A 25,856-nucleotide genomic window follows, 5' to 3' on the forward strand; every position below is an offset into this window, starting at 1 on the left:
GGGAACCGCCCGCCCTCTTGTTACATGGCTTGATGGTGTGGGTCTTTTGTTTATATTTGTGGAGCACTTTTGTCACGGCAGCTGACGAGGAGGAGGTCATGCATTGAGTTGGTTGAGGTAGTAGTTGGGGAACCATTGGAGAGATGGTGCCCCCCAACGAGTGGTGTAAGGGATCGGTTTCCGGAACCTGGAAGTTATCATCCCTGAGTCTGTGTGTTGCGACTGGGGATGTCAGGGCAACCACGACCTCTTCTCCTGATAACCTATCTGGGTTTTAAAGGGTTTCTACCACCAGAAATACCGTTATGTAGCTGACTGATATAGCGATGCGCTAATGTCAGCACTACATAACAGTATGTTTCTAACATTAGTCCCTGCAGCCGTTTTTGTTAAAAAAGCACTTTTATAATATGCTAATGAGCCTCTAGGTGCTATGTGGGCGTAAAATCAGCACCTAGAGGCTCCGTCCACTCACCCATTATCCCGCCCAGGTCCAGTGTTGTGCCCGCCCCCCTCCTCCTCTTGATTGATGCCACTGTTCCCTGCATCGTTGGCGAAATCCCGCGCCTGCGCCGTTCACTTCTGTCTTCGGCGCAGTGAGTGAATGATGCGATCCTGGTGCCGGATTCCTCACTGCGCCTGCGCCGACTACGTCACAGTGAGGAAGCCGGCATCAAAAGAGCGGCCTTCACTCACTGCGCCTGCGCCGAAGACAGAAGTGAACGGCGCAGGCGCGGGATTTCGCCAACGATGCAGGGAACAGTGGCATCAATCAAGAGGAGCTGGGCGGGCACAACACTGCACCTGGGCGGGATAATGGGTGAGTGGACGGAGCCTCTAGGTGGTGATTCTACGCCCACATAGCACCTAGAGGCTCATTAGCATATAATAAAAGTGCTTTTTTTTTTAACAAAAACGGCTGCAGGGACTAATGTTAGAAACATACTGTTATGACATTAGTGCATCGCTCATGTCAGTCAGCTACATAACGGTATTTCTGGTGGTAGAAACCCTTTAATATGTTTCATGATGTTTATAGCATGTTCTTTAATAAAGATGCTGCTGTGGCCAACCTCTTTCATTGTCACACGGTGTCAAGACTGGTCATTGTACAGTTAGATAGATGCTCCCACTGCAATACCTTAGTCATGTAAAGTTCTGTCACATGTGAAAGTCTACAAAAAAGTTTGTCATTTGTTTGCTTTACTTATCTTGTACCACATTTCAATTACCTGGTTTTTATTGGTTGAAGGTGAGGTTTTATTGTGTTGCCAGAGAGCAGTGCATTGGTTGTGGGAGACAGTACTAAAGGCCGCCATATACATTCAATAGCTGTCAGGCAAATATGTATGTGTATTCAACGGGGAGAGAGGAGAAAGCTGCCACTAGATAGCTCTGGAGGCTTATCTCCTGGGAGAAGAAAAGGATCGGATGAAACTATTCATTTCTCCTGATCCTTTTCTCCCCCGACATCATCTGCCAGGAGAGGCCTCGTTCACATCTGCGTTAGGTGGTCCATATTGCTAGGATATGCCCCCATTGTCTGATAGGTGCAGCTGGGACCCACACCTAAATCTAGAATGGAGCGGGCCAAAGTGGTGTCTGGTGGACTCCGGTCCAGCCACCACCGAGAGCTCTCCCCATAGAAGTCAATGGGAGTGCACCACGTATGACCGGTCACCGCTCCCATTCACCTCTATGGGTCCAATGGAAATAGCCGCTACTTACAGCGGCCCCATAGAAGTGAATGAAGAATGGCTGCTCATGCGGAGTGTGCCCTGCACCACTCTCAGGGCTCCATTTAGAAGACAGGGGCGGGTCCCAGCGGGTGGGGACCGCACCTATTAGACAATGGGGACATATCCGAGAGACATGCCCCCATTGTCTCAGATGAGGCAACCCCTTTAATGGAGATGTGAATGTAGCCTGAGAGTTGGGAGCTCCTCACACATTAGACCGTTCTCGGTGGGTCCGGCTGACAATACACTAATGTATATGGCGCCTTGCAAACCCATTTACACCAGACAATTAGGGCATAGCACCGTGTAGCGGTGGGCAGGGGTTTAAAATAGCTTATTAATGGCCATAGAATTTTGCTGGCAAACAGCAACTCTCAATGGGCAAAGACGAGCGGCCATTTAGGGCATGAGGACCGCATGCTGACCCATTCTATGGGGCCATGCACAACTCTGTATTTTTTGCAAATCCGCATGGCTGTTCCGCAAATTACAGAACATGTCCTATTCTTCTCCGTATTGTGGTTGAGAATAGTCATTTCTATTGATGGCAGTGTAAAAAATATGGAGGCACACAGAATATATCCGAATTTATGGACCGAAATACGGACATGGCCATATACATGAAGTCTAAGGCCTCGTGCACACGACCTTATTTATATTGGGGTCCACAAATAATGGATCCACAAAATACGGACGCCCTCCATGTGCAATCCGCATTTTTCTCATTTTCCCTGCTACTAGAAATGGCTATTCTTGTTCGCAATACAGACGTGTTCTATAGTGGGACATATTATAGGATATATTCTATAGTAGGACATAATATTGGACAGGTTCTATAGTAGGACATATTATTGGACAGGTTCTATAGTAGGACATATTATAAGACATGTTCTATAGTAGGACATATTATAGGATATATTCTATAGTAGGACATATTATAGGACATGGTCTCTATAGTAGGACATATTATAGGATATATTCTATAGTAGGACATATTATTGGACAGGTTCTATAGTAGGACATATTATAAGACATGTTCTATAGTAGGACATATTATAGGACATGTTCTATAGTAGGACATATTATAGGATATATTCTATAGTAGGACATATTATTGGACAGGTTCTATAGTAGGACATATTATAAGACATGTTCTATAGTAGGACATATTATAGGACATGGTCTATAGTAGGACATATTATAGGATATATTCTATAGTAGGACATATTATTGGACAGGTTCTATAGTAGGACATATTATAAGACATGTTCTATAGTAGGACATATTATAGGACATGTTCTATAGTAGGACATATTATAGGACATGTTCTATAGTAGAACATATTATAGGACATGGTCTATAGAAGGACATATTATAGGACAGGTTCTACAGTAGGACATATTATAAGACATGTTCTATAGTAGGACATATTATAGGACATGTTCTATAGTAGGACATATTATAGGATATACTCTATAGTAGGACATATTATTGGACAGGTTCTATAGTAGGACATATTATAAGACATGTTCTATAGTAGGACATATTATAGGACATGTTCTATAGTAGGACATATTATAGGATATATTCTATAGTAGGACATATTATTGGACAGGTTCTATAGTAGGACATATTATAAGACATGTTCTATAGTAGGACATATTATAGGACAGGTTCTACAGTAGGACATATTATAGGATATATTCTATAGTAGGACATATTATAGGACATGTTCTATAGTAGAACATATTATAGGACATGGTCTATAGAAGGACATATTATAGGACAGGTTCTACAGTAGGACATATTATAGGACAGGTTCTACAGTAGGACATATTATAGGATATATTCTATAGTAGGACATATTATAGGACATGGTCTATAGTAGGACATATTATAGGATATATTCTATAGTAGGACATATTATTGGACAGGTTCTATAGTAGGACATATTATAAGACATGTTCTATAGTAGGACATATTATAGGACATGTTCTATAGTAGGACATATTATAGGATATATTCTATAGTAGGACATATTATTGGACAGGTTCTATAGTAGGACATATTATAAGACATGTTCTATAGTAGGACATATTATAGGACATGTTCTATAGTAGGACATATTATAGGATATATTCTATAGTAGGACATATTATTGGACAGGTTCTATAGTAGGACATATTATAAGACATGTTCTATAGTAGGACATATTATAGGACAGGTTCTACAGTAGGACATATTATAGGATATATTCTATAGTAGGACATATTATAGGACATGTTCTATAGTAGAACATATTATAGGACATGGTCTATAGAAGGACATATTATAGGACAGGTTCTACAGTAGGACATATTATAGGACAGGTTCTACAGTAGGACATATTATAGGATATATTCTATAGTAGGACATATTATAGGACATGGTCTATAGTAGGACATATTATAGGATATATTCTATAGTAGGACATATTATTGGACAGGTTCTATAGTAGGACATATTATAAGACATGTTCTATAGTAGGACATATTATAGGACATGTTCTATAGTAGGACATATTATAGGATATATTCTATAGTAGGACATATTATTGGACAGGTTCTATAGTAGGACATATTATAAGACATGTTCTATAGTAGGACATATTATAGGACAGGTTCTACAGTAGGACATATTATAGGATATATTCTATAGTAGGACATATTATAGGACATGTTCTATAGTAGAACATATTATAGGACATGGTCTATAGAAGGACATATTATAGGACAGGTTCTACAGTAGGACATATTATAAGACATGTTCTATAGTAGGACATATTATAGGACATGGTCTATAGTAGGACATATTATAGGACATGTTCTATAGTAGAACATATTATTGGACAGGTTCTATAGTAGGACATATTATAGGACATGTTCTATAGTAGAACATATTATAGGACATGGTCTATAGAAGGACATATTATAGGACAGGTTCTACAGTAGGACATATTAGGGTACATGCACACGTTCAGGATTCATGTGCGGAGAATCCGCACTGAAATCCGCAGGTGTTCGCAGGCAAATCTGTGCGGTCAATCCGCATTAATTGGTGCGGATTTGCATACGGATTTGCGTGCGGATTTGGTGCGGATTTTCCGCATGCGGATTTCACTAAGTGAATGAAGAAAATCCGGTCAGGAAAAAAAATCTTAATTGACATGTCGCGGATTTTAAAATCCGCACCGCAGGTCAAAATCCGCGCAGAAAAAATCTGCATCGTGTGCATTGAGAATTTCAAATTCTCATAGAATACAATGGACATGACCTACTGTGCGGATTTTCCGCACGCAAATCCGCGCGGAAAATCCGCACGCAATCCTGATCGTGTGCAGGGGGCCTTATAAGACATGTTCTATAGTAGGACATATTATAGGACATGTTCTATAGTAGGACATAATATAGGACATGTTCTATAGTAGGACATAATATAGGACATGGTCTATAGTAGGACATATTATAAGACATGTTCTATAGTAGAACATATTATAGGACATGGTCTATAGAAGGACATATTATAGGACATGGTCTATAGAAGGACATATTATAGGACAGGTTCTACAGTAGGACATATTATAGGACATGGTCTATAGTAGGACATATTATAGGACATGGTCTATAGTAGGACATATTATTGGACAGGTTCTATAGTAGGACATATTATAGGACAGGTTCTACAGTAGGACATATTATAGGACATGGTCTATAGTAGGACATAATATAGGACATGTTCTATAGTAGGACATAATATAGGACATGGTCTATAGTAGGACATATTATAAGACATGTTCTATAGTAGAACATATTATAGGACATGGTCTATAGAAGGACATATTATAGGACATGGTCTATAGAAGGACATATTATAGGACAGGTTCTACAGTAGGACATATTATAGGACATGGTCTATAGTAGGACATATTATAGGACATGGTCTATAGTAGGACATATTATTGGACAGGTTCTATAGTAGGACATATTATAGGACAGGTTCTACAGTAGGACATATTATAGGACATGGTCTATAGTAGGACATATTATAGGACATGGTCTATAGTAGGACATATTATTAGACAGGTTCTACAGTAGGACATAATATAGGACAGGTTCTATAGTAGGACATATTATAAGACATGTTCTATAGTAGGACATATTATTGGACAGGTTCTATAGTAGGACATATTATAAGACATGTTCTATAGTAGGACATATTATAGGACATGGTCTATAGTAGGACATATTATAGGACATGGTCTATAGTAGGACATATTATAGGACATGGTCTATAGAAGGACATATTATAGGACAGGTTCTACAGTAGGACATATTATAGGACATGGTCTATAGTAGGACATATTATAGGAAATGTTCAATAATTGTCGGAACAGACATATGAATGCTGGAATCAGTGTGCTGTCCACTTTTTTTTGTGGACTCGAAATAAATGGGTCTGTGTGCACTCCACAAAAAAAGCATTGGACATGGATACAAAATACATTCGTGTGCATGAGGCCTAAAGAGAAGTTATTTTACTTCCGTAGACTGCTTTTAGGCCCCTTGCAGTGTGAGCGGATTAGGTCTGGATGCGTTCAGTGAAAAATGAGCGATTTCGCAAGCAAGTTCATTCAGTTTTATATGTGATTGCATTCAGCTTTTTCTGCGCGGGTGCAATGCGATTTAATTCGTTTTGCACGTGCGTGATAAAAAACGGAAGGTATACAAACAACATCTCTTAGCAACCATCCGTGAAAAACGCATGCAGCACCATTCACTTCTATGGGGCCAGCGTTGCGTGAAAAACGCAGAATATAGACCATGCTGCGATTTTCACGCAACGCACAATTGATGTGTGAAAAACAACGCTCATGTACACAGATCCATTGAAATGAATGGGTCCGGAGTCAGTGCAGGCGCAATGCGTTCGCATCACGCATTGCACCCGCGCGGAATACTCGCTCGTGTGAAAGGGGCCTTAGGCATCCGTGACAAGATAGTCAGTGGTTCATCTGTGAAGATGTCCATGAAGAATCCGTGTGTCCGTTTTGTGCTGTCTGTGTGTCATCTGTATTCCATGAACTCTGTTCAGGTGAAAATTGGTTTCCAGAGCATCGGATGTCATCGGACCCACTGACTATAAGGGTCCATTCACACGTCCGCAAAATGGGTCCACATCCGTTCCGTTTTCAATGGGGCTGTAATGTGCTGTCCGCATCCGCATTTACGGATCCGCACACTTCCGCATCAGTTTCCGCAAAAAAATAGAACATGTCCTATTCTTGTCCGCAATTGTGGACAAGATTAGACATTTTCTATTATAGTGCCGGCGTTGTGCGGTCCACAAATTGCAGAATGCACATTGAGAGTGTCCGTGTTTTGCGGATCCGCAAAACACTTACGGACATGTGAATGGACCCTAGGTACATGAGGGATCCGTAATCACGGACAAAAAAAGGGCATACCCGGCCCGCTTGCTGTCACCACGGACTCAAAGTCCATGGACCACCACTGAAGTGTAAATACACACATTAAAGGGGTTCTCCGGGCATTTTATATGGATAGGTCATCAATATCAGATCGGCGGAGATCCGACACTCTCTTCCTGCAAGTGCACCTTCCCTTCAACCAGCTGATCGGAGGGGGTGCCGGACCCCCGCCGATCTAATATATTGATGATCTATCCTGAGGATAGGAGATCAATATTAAAAGCCCAGTAGAACCCTTTTAAAGTCCGTGATTCACTGACATGTTACGGAGGCCATACTGGGGTGCTTGGGGCAGTCCATCCCGGGCACTGCTGTGCCATTCATTACTGAGTGTCGGACTCGGCTTCTGAGCAGTGCACATGCTCGACCACTGTTGGGAGACGCAAGACCCCCTGCTCGTGATCAGTGGGGTCCCTATGGTCGGACCCCCAATGATCAGGTCACTTCATACTTAGGGCTCGCAGGTTTTACAGCAGCCTAAAACCTGCCTGCGGCTGTGTCCTTTCTGTCTCCCACACACGTCAATGGTAGGCAGTAAGCCGCTGCTCTGCCATCCTCAGCGCCGTCTCCCATTGAAATGAAAGGGACGCAGAAAGGACGCGGCGGCTGTGGGGTTTCGGCGAAATCTTGCCATGGCTGTCCGCGACAAATTTACGCTATAAAACCTGCCGTGTGCACGGGACCTTAGTGGGCCTCAAGTATCAGAAATATCCTGCCGCGGTATAGCGATATGTTCATTAACTGTGGATTTCTACAGATGAAACGACACATTTATTTTCCACGTTTCACCGGTAAAAACTGAGCGGCCAGTCGCCACCTCGCGTATCCGCAACTGACTAGGTCTTCATGCAATTTTCAAATGTGTTTTTTTTAACCACTTCGCAAATATTAAAATGAGAACCTGCCCCGAGGGCTCGTTCGCCATGCGGATTTTGCCCCCGCCATGGTTCTCCACTCAGAATGCTGTGGACCTGTGGAGATAAACCACGAGTGGACTGCTGCCGCGGCTTCCACTTGGTGCGGAAACCGCCGTCGCTGTTATACCAGCGTCGATATCCACCATGTGAACGGGCTCCTAGAGGGGCACCGAGGGCAAGCATTTGAATACATTTTGGGATGTAGGGATTCTGTATACCACGTTACGTCTGGATAACGCCACCGTGGAGACCTCAGCATTTGCCCTCAAAACATTAGGCTACGGTCACATCCGCGTTGTGCTGTCCGGTTTTGAGATCCGGCACAGGCTCTGAAAAACGTTTCAGTTTTGTCCCCCGTTCATTGTCAATGGGGAGAAAACTGAATGGAACGCGGAGTGCACCACAATGCTTTCCGTTCCGGTTTGTTGCGTTCCCACGCCGGACACAAAACCACTGCAAGCAGCGTTTTTGTGTGCGGTATGGAAAACTAAAGAAGCCGGATCCGACACCAAAAACCATGTAAGTCAGTGCTGCCAGATCCAGGTTTTTGGGCATGGTTACTTCAATATAGTATAACCGGATGAGTGCGCTCAGAACGGACGCCGTCGGTTGTATCATTACAATTGGGGATGAGAGAACTTTTAAAGTTTGGCGTACAGGTTTATCTAAGAATTCCAATATGGATTCTGCCACCACGGACCATAACCCGAACCTTGTACGCCGAACTTGAAAACACGTGTCCGATCATTCCTAATGATAACGGAAGCGTTTTGCTGTGGTTTTAGGATCCACATGCCGGATCTCAAAACCGGACAGCAAAAGCGCAGATGTGAAAGTAGCGGGGGGTAGGGGTATTCTCAAGGAATAGAAAAAAACAAAACATGGCTGCCTTCTTTAAGAACAGGCGGTACACCTGCCCGTAGTATAGTCTGGTATTGCAGTTCAGCCTCAGTCAATAGGAATGTTCTGCAATTCCACACGCAACCTATGGACCGGGGTGGCGCTGTTTTCGGACGCAAGCAGCCATGTTTTTGTAATACATTTACAGCGTCTCATGGCCGGTAAGTGGAGGGCTGAGGCCTGCGCCGAGGGGTCTGTGACTGGGAAGACCTGCTGCGGCTGCAGGCCGGGCCGTCCAGACTTCCTGATTGTGTGCGCCGCTCCTACTACAAGTCCCAGGATCCCCGGGGAAGGGGCGGGGCCGTGACCCGGGCAGCAGGGCGTGCACCGCCACACACCGCGGGGCCCCTCAGCACAGGCAGGGCGTGCACCTCCAGGCTCCGTGCACCCCCCGGGGGCCCCTCAGCACAGCCTGCAGCACGGCGGGGCTCGCCTCTCCGCTCACGAGCTAGCCCCTGCCCTCTCCGGGCGCCTCCTCCATCAGGGGCGGGAGACATGGAGGCGGGAGCTGAGTACATGCTGCAGTCCCTACTACTCACCTCATCATTCATTTCCTAGTGGGGGGGAGGAGGAAGAGCCGGCACGGGATGCGGGGCTCTGGGCTCGGGCTGTATAGACCCCTGTGCCATTCTTAGGTGCCAGCTGATGCCCAGCGGTGACATGTGACAGCCGATACTCCGCAATGTTCCGACAGGTCTGCAGTCGCCTGGTGAGTACCTGGACTGTGTGCTGCCTGTGGCTCAGCTGGTCACTGGGTTGTATTTTGGTCTGACTAGGACGGGTCCCTGGTTTGTGCCATTTACAGTGTAAACAATTGTCTTCCCCATTACATTATAGAGGATGATCAGATCAAACCCTCTGCACATGGTCATAGTCCCCCCATACAATTGCACCAATTTCTCTGCCCCCGCCATGTGCCAGGTCTGCAGCGACAGAGGATTTATGTTTTTACATTTTTTTTTTATGTAGGTTCCCAGTAGTAAAACAACCCCCTGCCAATATCTGTCATGCATTGCGGTGCCCGCTGTTTCCTAGGTGACGGTAAAAGCGGTGTGGAGCAAGTAATATTCCCACCGCTTCCACCTCACGGGTGGGATCAGCAGAAATTCCCTGGAAATTGGTTGGAATTGCTGATTCAGATTGATTCCAGGGTGACGTCCACCTTGTCCCCAGCGGCTGAGCCCCTGGCTTTGTATTGAAGCTGTTCAGGTGAGACCACCGTGCGGTTGTGTCCGTTCATCAGGAGCCCGCAGTTACCTGGGAGCCCCCTGCTGTGTACAAGGCTCTGGGGGGCTCCAGGATTCGGAGGTTCTCCAAGCCTCTCATTGTTTGCTTATTTGGTCAGGAGTCGCATCTTATGGGGCGTCGTGTCCGTTTTATGTTCTCAGGAGTCGCATCTTATGGGGCGTCGTGTCCGTCTTATGTTCTCAGGAGTCACATCTTCTGGGGCGTCGTGTCCGTCTGCACAATAGACTTGTCCTATGTTCTCAGGAGTCGCATCTTATGGGGCGTCATGTCCGTCTGCACACATTAGACTTGTCCTATGTTCTCAGGAGTCGCATCTTATGGGGCGTCATGTCCGTCTGCACACATTAGACTTGTCCTATGTTCTCAGGAGTCGCATCTTCTGGGGTGTCGTGTCCGTCTGCACACATTAGACTTGTCTTATGTTCTCAGGAGTCGCATCTTCTGGGGCGTCGTGTCCGTCTTATGTTCTCAGTAGTCGCATCTTATGGGGCGTTGTGTCCGTCTTATGTTCTCAGGAGTCACATCTTCTGGGGCGTTGTGTCCGTCTTATGTTCTCAGGAGTCGCATCTTCTGGGGCGTCGTGTCCGTCTTATGTTCTCAGGAGTCGCATCTTCTGGGGCGTCGTGTCCGTCTTATGTTCTCAGGAGTCGCATCTTCTGGGGCGTCGTGTCCGTCTTATGTTCTCAGGAGTCGCATCTTCTGGGGCGTCGTGTCCGTCTTATGTTCTCAGGAGTCGCATCTTCTGGGGCGTCGTGTCCGTCTTATGTTCTCAGGAGTCGCATCTTCTGGGGCGTCGTGTCCGTCTTATGTTCTCAGGAGTCGCATCTTCTGGGGCGTCGTGTCCGTCTTATGTTCTCAGGAGTCGCATCTTCTGGGGCGTCGTGTCCGTCTTATGTTCTCAGGAGTCGCATCTTCTGGGGCGTCGTGTCCGTCTTATGTTCTCAGGAGTCACATCTTCTGGGGCGTCGTGTCCGTCTTATGTTCTCAGGAGTCACATCTTCTGGGGCGTCGTGTCCGTCTTATGTTCTCAGGAGTCACATCTTCTGGGGCGTCGTGTCCGTCTTATGTTCTCAGGAGTCGCATCTTCTGGGGCGTCGTGTCCGTCTTATGTTCTCAGAAGTCGCATCTTATGGGGCGTCGTGTCCGTCTGCACACATTAGACTTGTCCTGTGTTCTCAGGAGTCGCATCTTCTGGGGCGTCGTGTCCATTTGCACACATTAGCCTTGTATTATGTTTGCAGCTCATCCCCCTATTCACTTCACACAGTAGGTGGTGGCAGACGCCTGTTTCCTCTCTGGCTATGAATATATTCTGCACCTTTCAGTGGCTGAGACGCAGCAGTGCTGAGTTTGTCATTTTGATTCTTCAGAGCAGCATTGTTTGTACATCATGACACCTGACGAGCATACTAATTGTAGAAAACCCCAGACTTTTAATATTATTAACTTATCCTCAGGATTGGTCGTGAGTATCAGATTGGCAGAGGACCGACATCGGGCACCCCCACCGATCAGCTGTATGAAGAGCGACAGCGAGCAGGAGGAGAGACGGGAGGTGGCGCGTGCCTTCTCTTCATACAGCTGATCGGCGGGGGTGTCGGGTGTTGGACCCCTGCCGATCTGGAAAACCCCTTGAATATTCAGGGCTCATGCACACAACCATATTCGTCTTGCGGTCCGCAAATGACAGATCCGGCCATGTGCATGCCACCATTTATTTTTATCAAACTCCTGTAGAAATGTCCTATCCTTTTCCACAAAATGGACAAGAATAGGACATGTATATTTTTGCGGAGCGGACAGCACATGGTGTGCCGTCGACCTCTTTTGCTGCTCAGTTGAAATGAATGGGTCCTCATCCGATCCGCAAAAAATGTGGATCGCATGCGTACCAAATAAAGGTGAAATATCTATTTCCTACTAAACGTACGCTCATGGACCACATGGGGGGATGGCAGCATTTTTGATGACAATAGCTCTGCTTACTGGTGGTATAGATGAGGCGGATGTAATAGCCATCAGGCTACCTCCTGCCCATGTTACAGATAACGCACATTTCCTTATGGATATTCGTACAGCAAAAACGCAGTATAAATACAGTGCTAGCCAAGTGCAGGAGATTTGCAGTTTTTTTTCAGTCTTCCTGCCTTGTGCATTTTGAAATCCGCAGCAGGACGATTGCCGAATTTTAGTGTGGATTTCAATCTTCGCAGCGCCAAGCTTGAGATCAGGGCAAAACAGCAAGAAAATCCACAAGTAACACAAGCAGACTTGGTGTGGAAAAGCAGAGAAATCCACACGAAAATCCATGTAGAAATTTAGTTTGACAACTCCCCACCATGTGCAGGTCCCCTTACAGTAGTTGTCAGCTCGCTTTCCCAGAGTCGGGTATTAAAAATGGCTGAACACTTGCAGTTAAATAAAAGTTGACTGAGCACTGCTTTGAAGCTGTACCAAACCAAACATACAGGCTGCGAGCGTCCGGATTTAATCCTTAGCATGAGGTATAGCAGAACCTTACCTTCTATTAGCTGACAATCCGGGCAATTATCAGAAAGGAGAGTTCCCGATAATTACTCTTTATAAAAGTGCCGCTGCTCCATCAATAAACGAGCAAATGTTGGTCATCGGGTGAAGGCACAGTTGATGTGGACACCTAAGTCATTGGGGGTCATTTATCAAAGATCGTCTTTTCATGCCGATCTTTGATATCCCCTGCTCTGCCGGAGGATGCACCTAATTTATGGTGAGACGCACCCCTCGTCATAAAGTAGGCCCATCCTCCAGCTGTCCATGACTGGAGTCGTTTTTCGCAAACCTTTACACCTGCTTCCAGGAGTGAATGTTAGTGAATTTGCTGGGGCTTATGGCCCTGGCCCCAACATTTCCCCACCACTCGCCAAAGTATTGTGGACGTTAAGTCGCAAAAAGGGGTTTTTCAACTTATTTTTTTATTTTTTACGCCAATCGTAGGTTAGTAAATGTACCCCTGATAATTGCCTGCACAGTCATCCCATGTAAAGGAGCCTTAAGGGCTTGTTCACGCGACCTTATGTGCCTGTGTTGCGGACTGCAATATACGGAAATCGGCAGTGTGAATCCCTTATTGTGGTGCGGACCCATTGACTTGAATGGGTCCGCGATCTGTCCTATCTTTTGCGGTGCAGAAACACGGAACCGAAAGCCCACAGAAGCGCTTCCGAGTATTTTCGTAGGCTTCCGATCTGTGCTTTTACACTGCAAAAGATAGGACATATAGGTCCTATTTTTTTGCCGTATCTTGCGGATCGTTTCCATTTGAGTCAATGGGTCCACATCCACAGCACAGAGTTCACACGGCCGCTTCCCGTGTGTTGCACACTGCGATTTGCGGCCATACGGTCGTGTGAATGAGCCCTTACTCTGACTAGATCTGTGCGGCGTGAAGTCTAGTGGTGCAAGTGGTTATATTTCATTTTGTAATATGTGATATTAATCTGTTCTCTTATCTGCCGACCGTAGACTTGAGACAGAGTTCGGCCGAACGTCGGGCAGCGGCTTATTTCCTGCAGTGACAAATGATCTGACATCACCCTCCTTCCTACCGGCATCAGCCCTGGTGGGTTTGTATGGCCGTCGCGAGGAGGGTTATTATTTTATAGCGCCATTCATTCCATGGCGTTGTACTTATGAAGAGGGGTAGACGTACATAATAAAAAGCAAGTACAATAAGCACGAACAAGACGTGTTACACACTGGTACAGAAGGGGAGAGGACCGCAAGAGCTTACCATCTACAAGGAATGGGAGAAGGACACAGTAGGCGAGGATAAAGCTGCTCATATGGCGGTATAATGGCAGCAGGGTTACTGTAGGTTGGAGGCTTGTCTGGAGAGGTGGGTTTTCAGGTTTCTACAGTAGGTGAACATCTGACATGACGGTTACTATGAACGTAGAGAATGAAAATCGGATATCATGTAGTACACGACAATCTCTTTCTAACAGGCTTAGGCCTCTTTCACAAGAGTGTGACGGATTAGGTCCGGATGCGTTCAGGGTTCGTTCAGTGAAACTCGCACCATTTTGCAAGCAAGCTCAATCAGTTTGGTCTGCGATTGCATTCAGTTGTTCAGTTTTTTCCGTGCTGGTGCAATGCGTTTTGATGTGTTTTTCACGCGCGTGATAAAAAAAAACTGAAGGTTTATAAACAACCTCTCTTAGCAACCATCAGGGAAAAACGCATCGCATCCGCACCTGCTTCCGGATGCAATGCGTTTTTCACGCAGCCCCATTCACTTCTATGGGGCCAGGGCTGCAGTATACACTTTAGACGCCCCTAAAAGGCAGTTTTTTCATGGATGTCGCCAAAAAGCAGAGGTCCGCGGTATATTCAGTCTGCCATGTTTTAGCCAGTCGATAGACTAAAGGCTCTATTGCGTTACGTGATCAGGCAGACAATTCTCGGGAGGGAAGCGTACCTTCCCTGCCATCTCCTGCTCGTCAGCGGAGGAGACCGCTGCCATTACATGCAGCAATCTCCTTCGCGGTATGGGGAGTAGCGATCGCTATGCCATCACTCGTCCACATACTGACTCGACAGTTGCCGACAGGAGATGGTGTGTACATGGCACGACCTCCCGCCGGCAAGCAGTGACTTTTAAACCAGCTGAAAGATTACAATTACCCAATGCTCATTCATCAGGTTATCGGTGGCAGTATTACACTGCCAGATCATTGTTAACGAGCGTTACTGTGAGCGCTTGTTGGTGATGATCGGCCCGACAATCGGCTGGTGTGATACAGGATTAAAGGGGTTGTCTCACTTGAGCAAATTGCATATATCATGTAGAGAAAGTTAATACAAGGCATTTACTAATGTATTGTTATTGTCCATATTGCCTGGATTCATTTTTCCATCACATTATACACTTCTGGTTTCCATGGTTACGACCACCCTGAAATGCAGCAGCGGTGGCCATGCTTGCACTTTATAGGAAAAAGCACCAGCCTATGTGCGCTCCCATGTTCCCGGCCACCAGAGAGGCTGATGTTTTTTCCTATAGTGTGCAAGCACGGCCACCGCTGCTGTATTTCAGGGTGGTCGTAACCATGGAAACCAGAAGTGTATAATGTGATGGAAAAATGAATCCAGCCAGCAAAGGAGGCAATATGGACAATAACAATACATTAGTAAGTGCCATGATATGTAGTGTCCCACTAGGTAAATGTGGGCACTACACAAGGGTCAATTGGGCCACGTTGTACTCCACCTCCTGTGGAACAGGACCATTGTGTTCTAAATGTAATTTTAACGCAAAATGTCACTTTTATTCATGTTATTTATGTGCATTTTCCCTGTTTAAATGTGTATCAGGCCTGTCAGGGTGTAGTACTTCCTCCTAGACATTAGAGGGAGCTAGGGAACCCCTAATATAAATAGTCAGGCCCTGTGCAGGTAGAGGAGTGTAGAGTCAGAAGCCAGAAGACACTTTAGCCAGAGTGGGGCTGAGGTGCAGGCTCTGACATGCAACTAGACAGCCCAGGCTTCTAGTTGACACCAGGAGGCTAGCAAGTGTGGATCAGCCTGCCTGAGGATATTGAGCCAGAGTTAGCTGAGAAGAATTGTCACCAGGGGAAGAGTTGCTTCCTGAGAAACCAGGTTCCCATAACCAAGTACAGAGCAGAGCAGAAGTGTTTCCAGCTGAACCAGAGAGCTGAAGGGCAGAAGTATTTTACCTAAAGCAAGGATATATACCTGAGGAAGTTTTCTACCAAGGATAAAGCCAGCATTAAGGCATCCGGGCCTTGGGATAAAGACAGACAGGAGTTCTGAGGAACAGTGTACAGTATTTCTGAGGAGAAGGTACAGCCTGATCTGTGAGTGTGTTTAGCCCTCTGAGTATCTTGCAAAGAACATTGTTGCCTGCCATTTATGTAAAAGCCTGCTTGTGATGTGATCCTGCGATATGGAACTGAATTTACAAAAGACTGTATAAAGTTAACAGTTTTCCAGTAAAGGAAGTTTTGGTTCACCATAACAGCGCGTTCCTCACTTATTACCTCTATCCATCGGTGTGCCACCGTTACAGGCACTGGCGTCACGAACCTTAAAGGGACCTTGCCTTAGGCACATTAAACATCTGCAACATCCACGGCACCTCACTCACCATCAGGCCTGGTCCCTATATACAGAGAGTGCCCCAGAGGACCCCTGTGCCAGCCTCTCCATCACTGTTGTACGCCTGCCCAGGGTCATCCTAGAAACTGTGAGTAACCCATAGCAACCCTCGTTTGCCTAAGTAACCGTGACCTCACATCGCAATACCCTGCAGGGCTGTGTACTGCAGATATATGCAATTTGCTGAAGTGAGACGACCCCCTTTAATCCTGTATCACACCAGCCGATTGTCGTGACGATCATCACTAACAAGCGTTCATAGTAACGCTCGTTAACGATGATCTGGCAGTGTAATACTGCCACCGATATAAAATATATAGTGGTTGTGCACACCTCATTAGGAAGGATTGATCCAACACACTCATGCGTAAGGTTCCTATAGTATTGAATGATTTATTATACACGTAGGTAACCAATATGTATGGTGGGTGTACAATGTATATGAATGGTTGTCCAGAGAATATCAGAAATACTCAACAATAGTACTGCCACCGATAACCTGATGAACGAGCATCGGGTACTGGAATCCAGGGGACAGCACAGTGCGGACATCTGTCTGCCTGGAGATGGTGAGACGTCATGATACATGATGAGGTTGTCGTCCAGAGTGACAGCCGTTACAGAACCTCCGTAGTCGGGAAGTAGTGCAGGATGATTGACCGAGAAGTTTCCTTCCAGTCTTCTGCTGACAGCGCCTGCATGGAACCTGCGGAGCATTCGATGTCCCCCCGGAAGGCTCCTGCCTGTGAGAGTCTCTGATAATAGCTTCTGCAGTGTCCAAGCATAGTCTTTGTAGCCGCTTTACTTCTCTTTACATTCCTATGCATCGTATTTGCAGCATTGCATGTTTTATGATTCTTTGATATGACCCGGCTCCGCAGTGCCCTCCACCGTAGGGACACCTCTGTCCTGCCCATCGAGGGATGTAGCCACAGAGGTTTATCAATATGGAGTCTGCACAGACTGGCAGCTCAGTAGGTGATGACTACACCGACGGGCACCATTGGCAGTGCGCACAGTAATGTCGGCCCCAGAGACGGATAAGTCTCCTTGGCATCGTCTTCTACGCCATTGAGATAAATGCATAAACCTTTGTGCAGGGACATTTATGCCCATCAGCTGATGTGCTCCACTTAGGCAAAGTTTTCTCTTCAGAAAAGAAGCCCACACCGTTCCCTTAGCGTACGGCGACACTGATGCGGATCAGGAGTAGGTCATAAAAGGAGAGACATTATTAAAGGGTTTCTGTCACCAGAATTAACCCTATTAGGCTCCATTCGCACGTCCGCCGCATTTTGCGGAACGGAATTGCGGACCCGTTCTTTTCTTTGGAGCCGCACGATGTGCTGCACGGATCCGGAAATGCGGACCCACACTTCCGGGTCCGCAATTCCGTTCCCGAAAAAAAAAAAATAGGCATTTTGTATTATAGAAAAGGCGATGTGCGGTCCGCAAAATGCGGAACGCACATTGCCGGTGTCCATGTTTTGCGGATCCGTGGATCCGCGAAACACATACGGATGTGTGAATGGACCCTTAAACTGGCTGACATTAGCGATGTGCTTTAAAGGGCATCTGTCAGCAGTTTTGTACCTATGACACTGGCCGACCTGTTACATGTGCGCTTGGCAGCTGAAGGAGTCTGTGTTGGTCCCATGTTCCTATGTGCCAGCACTGTCAATCACTCCTAGAGGCTCATTTGCATATATTAAAAGTTCATTTTTCTCAGCGATGTGGGCACATGGGACCAACACAGATGCCTTCAGCTGCCAATGGCACATGCAACAGGTCAGCCAGTGTCATAGCTACAAAGATGCCCTTTAAGGACAGACCATTTGACCGTACCTTGTATACCTCAGATTGTTCTCGTAGATTTTGGGAGAAAACCAGACAAATCTAAAAAAAAATTAGGCTTTTATACAATCATAATAATGTACGGTACATGGATGTCAATAGAAAACTCAAGACGTTAGACCCTAGGAGCGGTTTCTGCCAATTCAAGAAATATTTGGTGGCCTGTGGCTGTGGCCTTATGTTGTAGTCAATGGTCCTGAGTAGGGGACCCTCCCTCTTTGACATACACGTGCCCTAATTAGGCTTATGGGCAGGTGTCTTCAAGAGAAAACCGTTTTTAACTAAAAATTACCATCATTTTCCAGACTTAACACAATTTACATTAAAAAAATGCACTTGCTTTGCAATGAAAGCCCAAAAGAGGACCCCAGAGAAATGTGACTGGCCCCATCCCTCTGCAGTCGTATCTTCTGTGACTCCCCCGTTCGGCTCATATCAGTGCCATTTATTTTGGCGTCCAAGAGCAGTGATTTGTCAGGTGGGCAGTCCCCAGAGCTACCCCATTGACGTTGACTGCTGGGCACTGCTCTCCTGACATTACATTGGTATCTGGCGCTGGTGGTGGCTGGAGAGGAGACTAGGAGAGAGGGTGCAGGAGTCACAGAAGATATGGCTGACAAGGTATGGACCCAGGTGTATTTCTGTGACGGGGCCTCTTTACCCTATGAAGACCCAACCAATTTCTATTTATCTTTTTTTTTTTTTTTTTTTTGTATTCACTTTTTCCTCCCCGCCTTCCAAGGGCCATAGCTTTTTTACTTTTCCTTTCACTTAGGCTACATGCACACGACCGTATGTGTTTTGCAGTCTGCAAATTGCGGCTCCTCAAAAAAACGGATGCCTAAGCCATATGAGGGCTTATTATTTGCAGGACAAGTTTTCTTTTCCAATGGCACCATTTATTATTGGGAAGCTGGAAAAAAGTTCTAAATGAAATGGAATTGGGGGGAGGGGGGGGGGGGGGAACAACTAAATTCTGCCATAGTTTTACGGGTTTTGTGATTACGGCCTTCATTGGGTGGCAAAGATGACACTTTATTCAGCCGATCAGTACGATTACAGCGATACCCCTTTTTATATAGTTTAGTTTTAGTCCTTAAACATAAATGTATTTGCTTTGCCATATTCTGACCCCCATAACATTTAAAAAATATATATTTCCGTCTATGGAGCTGTGTTAGGGATGCGGGGCCATCTGTAGTTTTTAGGCTAGTTGCACATCTGCAGGCTGTTTCCGATGGAGAACAGCCTGCTGGAATTCTCTGGATCCGGCACTGCGGGAAGCAAACGGAATGCCCGCCGGCCCCATTAAGTATCATGGGGTCCCGCTTTTTGGCAAAAATTACAAGAATAGGCCAGACACAAAGCGCTGCATGCTGCAGTTTGTGTCCGGCCGCTTCTCAGCATTTTTGCCGGATCTCCGTGCCAATATATATATATAATCTCTCTCATTAGATCGCTTATACCACACACTGCAATACTTTACCTTTGCAGTCTATGGTAAAATTGCAGAGCTCAATTGGAACTTTACTATGTCAGGTCTGAGAACTTTTTTTAAGACTCCCGGCTGCCATAGCATCCATTCTCATCACAGGGGAGCCATTTGGTCACTGGGAATAGCACGCTCCTGGTAAATGACCCCTCGCAGTAGACCATGGCTTTTGAGGGATTAAATGTCCAAGATCAGAGATGTCTCCGACTGCTGGGAGGTATCTGCTGTAGAACACAGCAGTCGCTGACCATTTATAGCGCCCTCTCAGCTCCTGAGCAGGCGCCGTGTTTAAAATCCCACCTTCTGCTGTATGCATGCGACAGATCACACAAAGGGATTCAAGTCTGTCTCCAAGAAATTCCCTGTTAACCCAGACACACTACTTTATAGGGCTAGCTCCGTTAAATGTAAAGATGCCTTTCAATCCATTGCGTCATTCATTACGTGCGCAGAGGGCGGCTCCATGCTGCACTGTGCACCCTTGCTCCTTCTGCTTCCTCTGAGGACTCATGCACACGACCGTATGTATTTTGCTGTCCGCAAAACACGGATCCGCGTTCTGTATTTTGCAGAACGGAACAGCTGACCCCTAATAGAACAGTCCTATCCTGTCCGCATCAGTATGTCCGTTCCGTAGCCCCGCCAAAAAAATAGAACATGTCCTATTCTTGTCCGTTTGGCCTTATGCACACAAACGTTGTTTTGGTCCGCATCCGAGCCGCATTTTTTTTGTTTTTTTGCGGCATGGATGCGGACCCATTCACTTCAATAGGGCCGCAAAAGATGCGGACATCACTCCGTGTGCTGTCCACATCCTTTGCTCCATTCCGTGGTCCGCCCCCAAAAAATACCTGTCCTATTCTTGTCCGTTTTGCGGACAAGAATAGGCAGTTATATTAATGGCTGTCCGTGCCGTTCTGCAAATTGGGGAACGCACATGTACACCATCCGTGTTTTGCGGATCCGCAATTTGCGGACAGCAAAACACACAACGGTCGTGTGCATGAGGCCTTTTAGGCGTTTACAATGGATGCGCAAAAAAAAAAACGGATGACATACGGATGCCATCCGTTTTTTGGGCGGATATGCAATTTGCAGACTGCAAAACACATACAGTTGTGTGCATGTAGCCTAAGACAAATTTATCAAGTAACATGAGACATTCGATAAATGTGGCATAAAGTACTCCAAAACTGACTTCATCATGATAAATCCCCCCTACATGCACACGACCGTGTGCCCCCAGTGGCCGTATAGCGGCCCACATACAGCGTGTCCGCAATACACAGGCACCGGCCGTGTGCATTCCGCATCACGGATCTATTAACTTGAATGGGTCCGCAATCGCTGAGATGCGGAACGGAGGCACGGATCGGAACCCCATGGAAGCACTACGGTGTAGCTGCCCCATGGTCTGTGCCCCATTGAATGGGTCCGCAGCACGGGCACGGAGCCCTAACGTTCGTGTGCATGTAGCCTTACCAGTAAATTTTCTGGTGACAGACTCCCTTTAAAGAGGACCTGTCTCCTCTACTGACAGGTCTGTTGTATTCCCCATGTAATAACAATTCTGGAGCATCTATTCTTATGAATCTATAATGTACCTTTCATTTATTATTCCTACTAGAAGTTATTAATTTCTAGCAGGTCCAGATGGGTATTACCTGTTGGAGGAGGGGGGGGCTGGTGTCCCTGCACAGTCTGATGTTATCAAATCAGTGCTGCCAATGTCAGACTGTGTAGGGACACCACCCAACTGGTAACACCCAGCTGGACCTTCTTTGCAAACTTTTAGCAGTTCATTCATAACTTCTAACAGGAATAATAAAGGAATGGCATGACATAGAATGATAGGAAAAGATGCTCCAGAATTGTTATAATATGGGGATGCAAGTAGTTACTAGAACAGACATATCAGGAGGGGGGACAGGTCCTCTTTAAAGGGTTGGTCCAGGTTCTGCACCCCCACCCATGAACTTTCCTGAAGCCCCCTGTACAGGTGCATACTGTGCTCGGCCAAACATACACGTGTTGTAAATGGGGAGAGGATCGGGCATGTTGGATATCTGTGACATCTGCCCTCAGGGAGAGTGTGGAAGCCCCTGTATACATGGTCTGCCAATCAAGCTAACATCAGCAGGTTCGGTCATGTGCATGTCCAGCTTGAGAGTGTAGAGGGGGTGGTATGCCTTTAAGCTGAGGAGTATTATACTGCGGGGTGTAGCTGTGTTATGATGGCTCCATTGACCGTGGCCGCCGGCCAGTCAGTCACAGCAGCACTAGCTGAACGTTCTGGCGTTTTTGGGAGGCGCTGATTTATCCACTACTGCGAATGTTTCCTTGGGGCAGAGCATGGATTTTCTTCCTTCCCCCGGATCTTCCAAGAAGAAGGTACCGTATATGAGGGGTGGGATATCAGACCCCCTCAGGTGGCGGAGGAATGAACCTGGCAGCACGCACACCGGAGGTGTCTGGCAGCTGCTCGCCTTCCCTCCTCCGTTGGCTGAATGTGCATGTTAATGAGGCTGGAGGGGTTAATTGCAGGATAAAACATTGCGGCTGACAATGACGTTTATGCTGTGATGTGATGGACCGCCGTCTGTTCTCTTTGTCAGGACTGTACCAGGGCCAGCCTGTGACTCTCGTGGTAATGGGCTATGTATTTAACCCTTTCCGTAAGTCATATGGACATTTTATAAAGAAGTGATGGCGGTCCTGCCAGCGCAGACTTGCACTATGAAGTGGACTTGTCACCTCCCTATACAGAGTCCATTCCTTTAGGTCTGATGATGTCACTTTCTGTGCCGAGAGGGATCGCGAGCGGTCCTACTGCCGTAGCAGTTCTACTGGATTCTAGTGAATTGATTTGCTGAATGTTGATTAGTTCACTGTGCACATGCGACTGTTAGGGCTCATTCACACGACTTTATGAATGGGTCCGCATCCGTTCTGCAATTTTGCGGAACGGGTGTGGACCTATTCATTTCAATGGGGCCACAAAAGATGCGGACAGCGCACCGTGTGCTGTCTGCATCCGTAGTTCCGTTCCGCGGCCCCGCAAAAAAGATAGGGCATGTCCTGTTCTTGTCCACAAGAATAGGCATTTTCTATCATAGTGCTGGCCATGCGTGGTCCACAAAATGTGGAACACACAGGCCGGTATCCGTGTTTTGCGGATCTGCAATTTGCAGACAGCAAAACACTGCGGTCGTGTGGATGAGCCCTTAGCGTGTTATTAGGGAAACGATGAAATATCAGATCCCTCATATTCCTATAACTTTTTTCCAGATGAGGGCATTCTTACAAAAGCTGCCCGGTGTAACTTTAGACAGTTGGAAAAACTGTCCCATTTGTTGGCGTTGTGCCAAAATTTTCCAACACAATTGACACATTTCCAAACTTTTGCAACAAAATTTGCATATTTTGCCACACATTTTTGATGCGCCTTAAAGGGGTTGTCCAGGGTTTTGATATTGACGGCCTTTCCTCGGGATAGATCAGCGATATCTGATTGTTAGGGGTTCGACTCCTGGTACTCCTGCCGATCTGCTGCTTGAAGTGGCCAAATGATGTTGAACGAAGCGAGCTTCGAACGCTTCATCCGAAGTCGCTTTGTTCAGAACTTCGGAATAATACTGTACCGAAATTTGTCTCCATACAGTATTAGAATGTATGGCCTCTGATGAGCCGAATTTAGTTATTCACGAAGTCACGCGTGATTAGTACCTCGGAACTGAAGCCGAGTTCGGTTTCAAGTTTTAAAGTGGTTTTCCACTTTAAAAATCAGCTACCGAAGCGACTTCGTGAATAACTTACTTCGCCTCATCGGAGCCCATACATTCTAGTACTGTACAGAGACAGATTTCTGTACAGTGTTATTCCCATGTTTTGAACGAATCGACTTCGGATAAAGGATCAGGAGTTAAAATGCGTCACTGAGCCAGAATTGTTTTGGCTATAGCGAGGCCTCCTCTCATCCTGCCACCCTATCTGCATTAGACCTCATACAGTAATGTCATGACCGTCTCAGGGCCACGCTACAGAATCTGGTCCGAAGTTCAACCCCACACTGGCATAGAGTCTATCAATTAGAATATTAGCTATTAGGAAAGCTATGTACGATTATTTTCTTCACCAGTTCTGTGCTTGGTAAGCTTTGTGGAACAGCTGACCGATAGGGGTGCTGGAAATCCCAAAATCGTATTCCCGGAAACCTCTTTAAGGCTACTTTCACACTAGCGTTCGGGGCTCTGCTTGTGAGCTCCGTTTGAAGGGGCTGACAAGCGGCCCCGAACGCATCCGTACTGCCCTAATGCATTCTGAGTGGACGCGGATCCGCTCAGAATGCATCAGTCTGGCAGCGTTCAGCCTCCGTTCCGCAAGCGGACACCCGAACCCTGCTTGCAGCGTTCAGGTGTCCGCCTGGCCGTGCGGAGGCAAACGGATCCGTCCAGACTTACAATGTAAGTCAATGGGGACGGATCCGTTTGAAGATGACACAATATGGCTCAATTTTCAAATTGATCCGTCCCCCATTGACTTTAAATGTAAAGTCTGGACGGATCCGTCTGAACAACTTTCACAATTTTTTCTAAACTATAATGCAGACGGATCCGTTCTGAACGGATCCAAACGTCTGCATTATAGGAGAGGATCCGCTCTGAACGCAAGTATGAAAGTAGCCTAAGCCATGCCCCTTTCCCTGTAAGCTCTCCCTCCTCGGGCAAGGTGTCTAAAACACATTATAAATGTGGTGCAAAAAACGCTTCCGTTACTGATAATACAACCGTCTGCATCCGTTATGAACGGATCCGGTTGTAATATCTTTAACATAGACAAGACGGATCCGTCATGAACTCCATTGAAAGTCAATGAGGGATGGATCCGTTTTCTATTGTGTCTAATTGCTGCGGTTTGGTTTGCTCTCCGGTATGGGAACGCAATCAAACGGAACGGAATGCATTTTGGAGCACTCCGTTTTGATCAGTTACGTTTTGTCCCCATTGAATGTGGACAAAACTGAAGCGTTTTTCTTCGGTATTGAGATCATATGACGGATCTCTATACTGCTAAATAGAAACGCTAGTGTGAAAGTAGCCTTACCTCGGTAACTTTCCCCCATTGTTAAAGAGGTTATCCAATATAGACACCCCCTTCCTAGAACTTGAGAATATGGAGGGATAGTCTTGGTTGGAGTCCTAAATATGTGACAATGCGCCAAATGTTCCAGCTTTTCGTCTTGCATAACGGGACCCAGACGGATCCTTTATGCTTTCCCATAGACTTCTATTAGGACGGAAAGCAAACTGAATGCCTTTTAAAGGCTTCCGTTTTGCATTCCGTCATAATACAAGTCTATGGGCAGAAGAACGGATCCGTCCTTCCGTCTTACGGATTCTGTTATTTTCCGTTATAACCATGTTATAACTGAATCCCTAACGCTAGTGTGAACCCACTCTTGGGCTTCATGCACACGGACGTTGTTTGCTTCCCTGTCCGTTCCGTTTTTTTTTGCGGATAGGATGCGGACCCATTCATTTCAATGGGTCCGCAAAAAAATGCTGACAGCACACCGTGTGCTGTCCGCATCAGTATGTCCATTTCATAGCCCCGCAAAAAAAATTGTCTTTTTTTTTTTTTTTTTGCGGACAACAAAGCACATTCGGTCGTGTGCATGTAGCCTAAGGCCTCATGCACCCGACCGTTGTGTGTTTTGCAGTCCGCAAAACACGGATGGCATCCGTGTGCGTTATGCAAACACGGACAGCCATTGATATAACTGCCTATTCTTGTCCGCCAAACGGACAAGAATAGGACAGGTTATATATTTTTTTGCGGACCACGGAACAGAGCAGCGGATGCGGACAGCACACGGAGTGCTGTCCGCATCTTTTGCGGCCCCATTGAAGTGAATAGGTCTGAATCCAAGCCGCAAAAACTGCAACTCGGATGCGGACCACAACAACGGCCGTGTGCATGAGGCCTAAGTCACACACTTTTCTCTAACTGCCCCCCTACCCCCC

General features: G+C 46.3%; 1 protein-coding gene across 2 annotated transcripts in view; it reads left to right on the plus strand.

Annotated features, from left to right (window-relative positions):
* The first annotated feature begins 9,396 nt into the window (after positions 1-9,396).
* Positions 9,397-25,856, plus strand: part of ATP11C (ATPase phospholipid transporting 11C) — a 166,853-nt gene continuing 150,393 nt past the window's right edge. The window contains exon 1 of one of the 2 annotated variants that reach the window (XM_040405866.1): positions 9,397-9,792. In XM_040405866.1, the coding sequence (XP_040261800.1) occupies positions 9,766-9,792 (27 nt within the window). In that variant the 5' untranslated portion in view covers positions 9,397-9,765. Of the gene's footprint in view, positions 9,793-22,178; positions 22,225-25,856 lie in introns of those variants that run through there. The other variant, XM_040405864.1, reaches the window with a different exon arrangement.

This window comes from Bufo bufo, chromosome 8 (genome assembly GCF_905171765.1).
Source record: "Bufo bufo chromosome 8, aBufBuf1.1, whole genome shotgun sequence".
In the NCBI taxonomy this organism is placed as follows: Eukaryota; Metazoa; Chordata; class Amphibia; order Anura; family Bufonidae; genus Bufo; species Bufo bufo.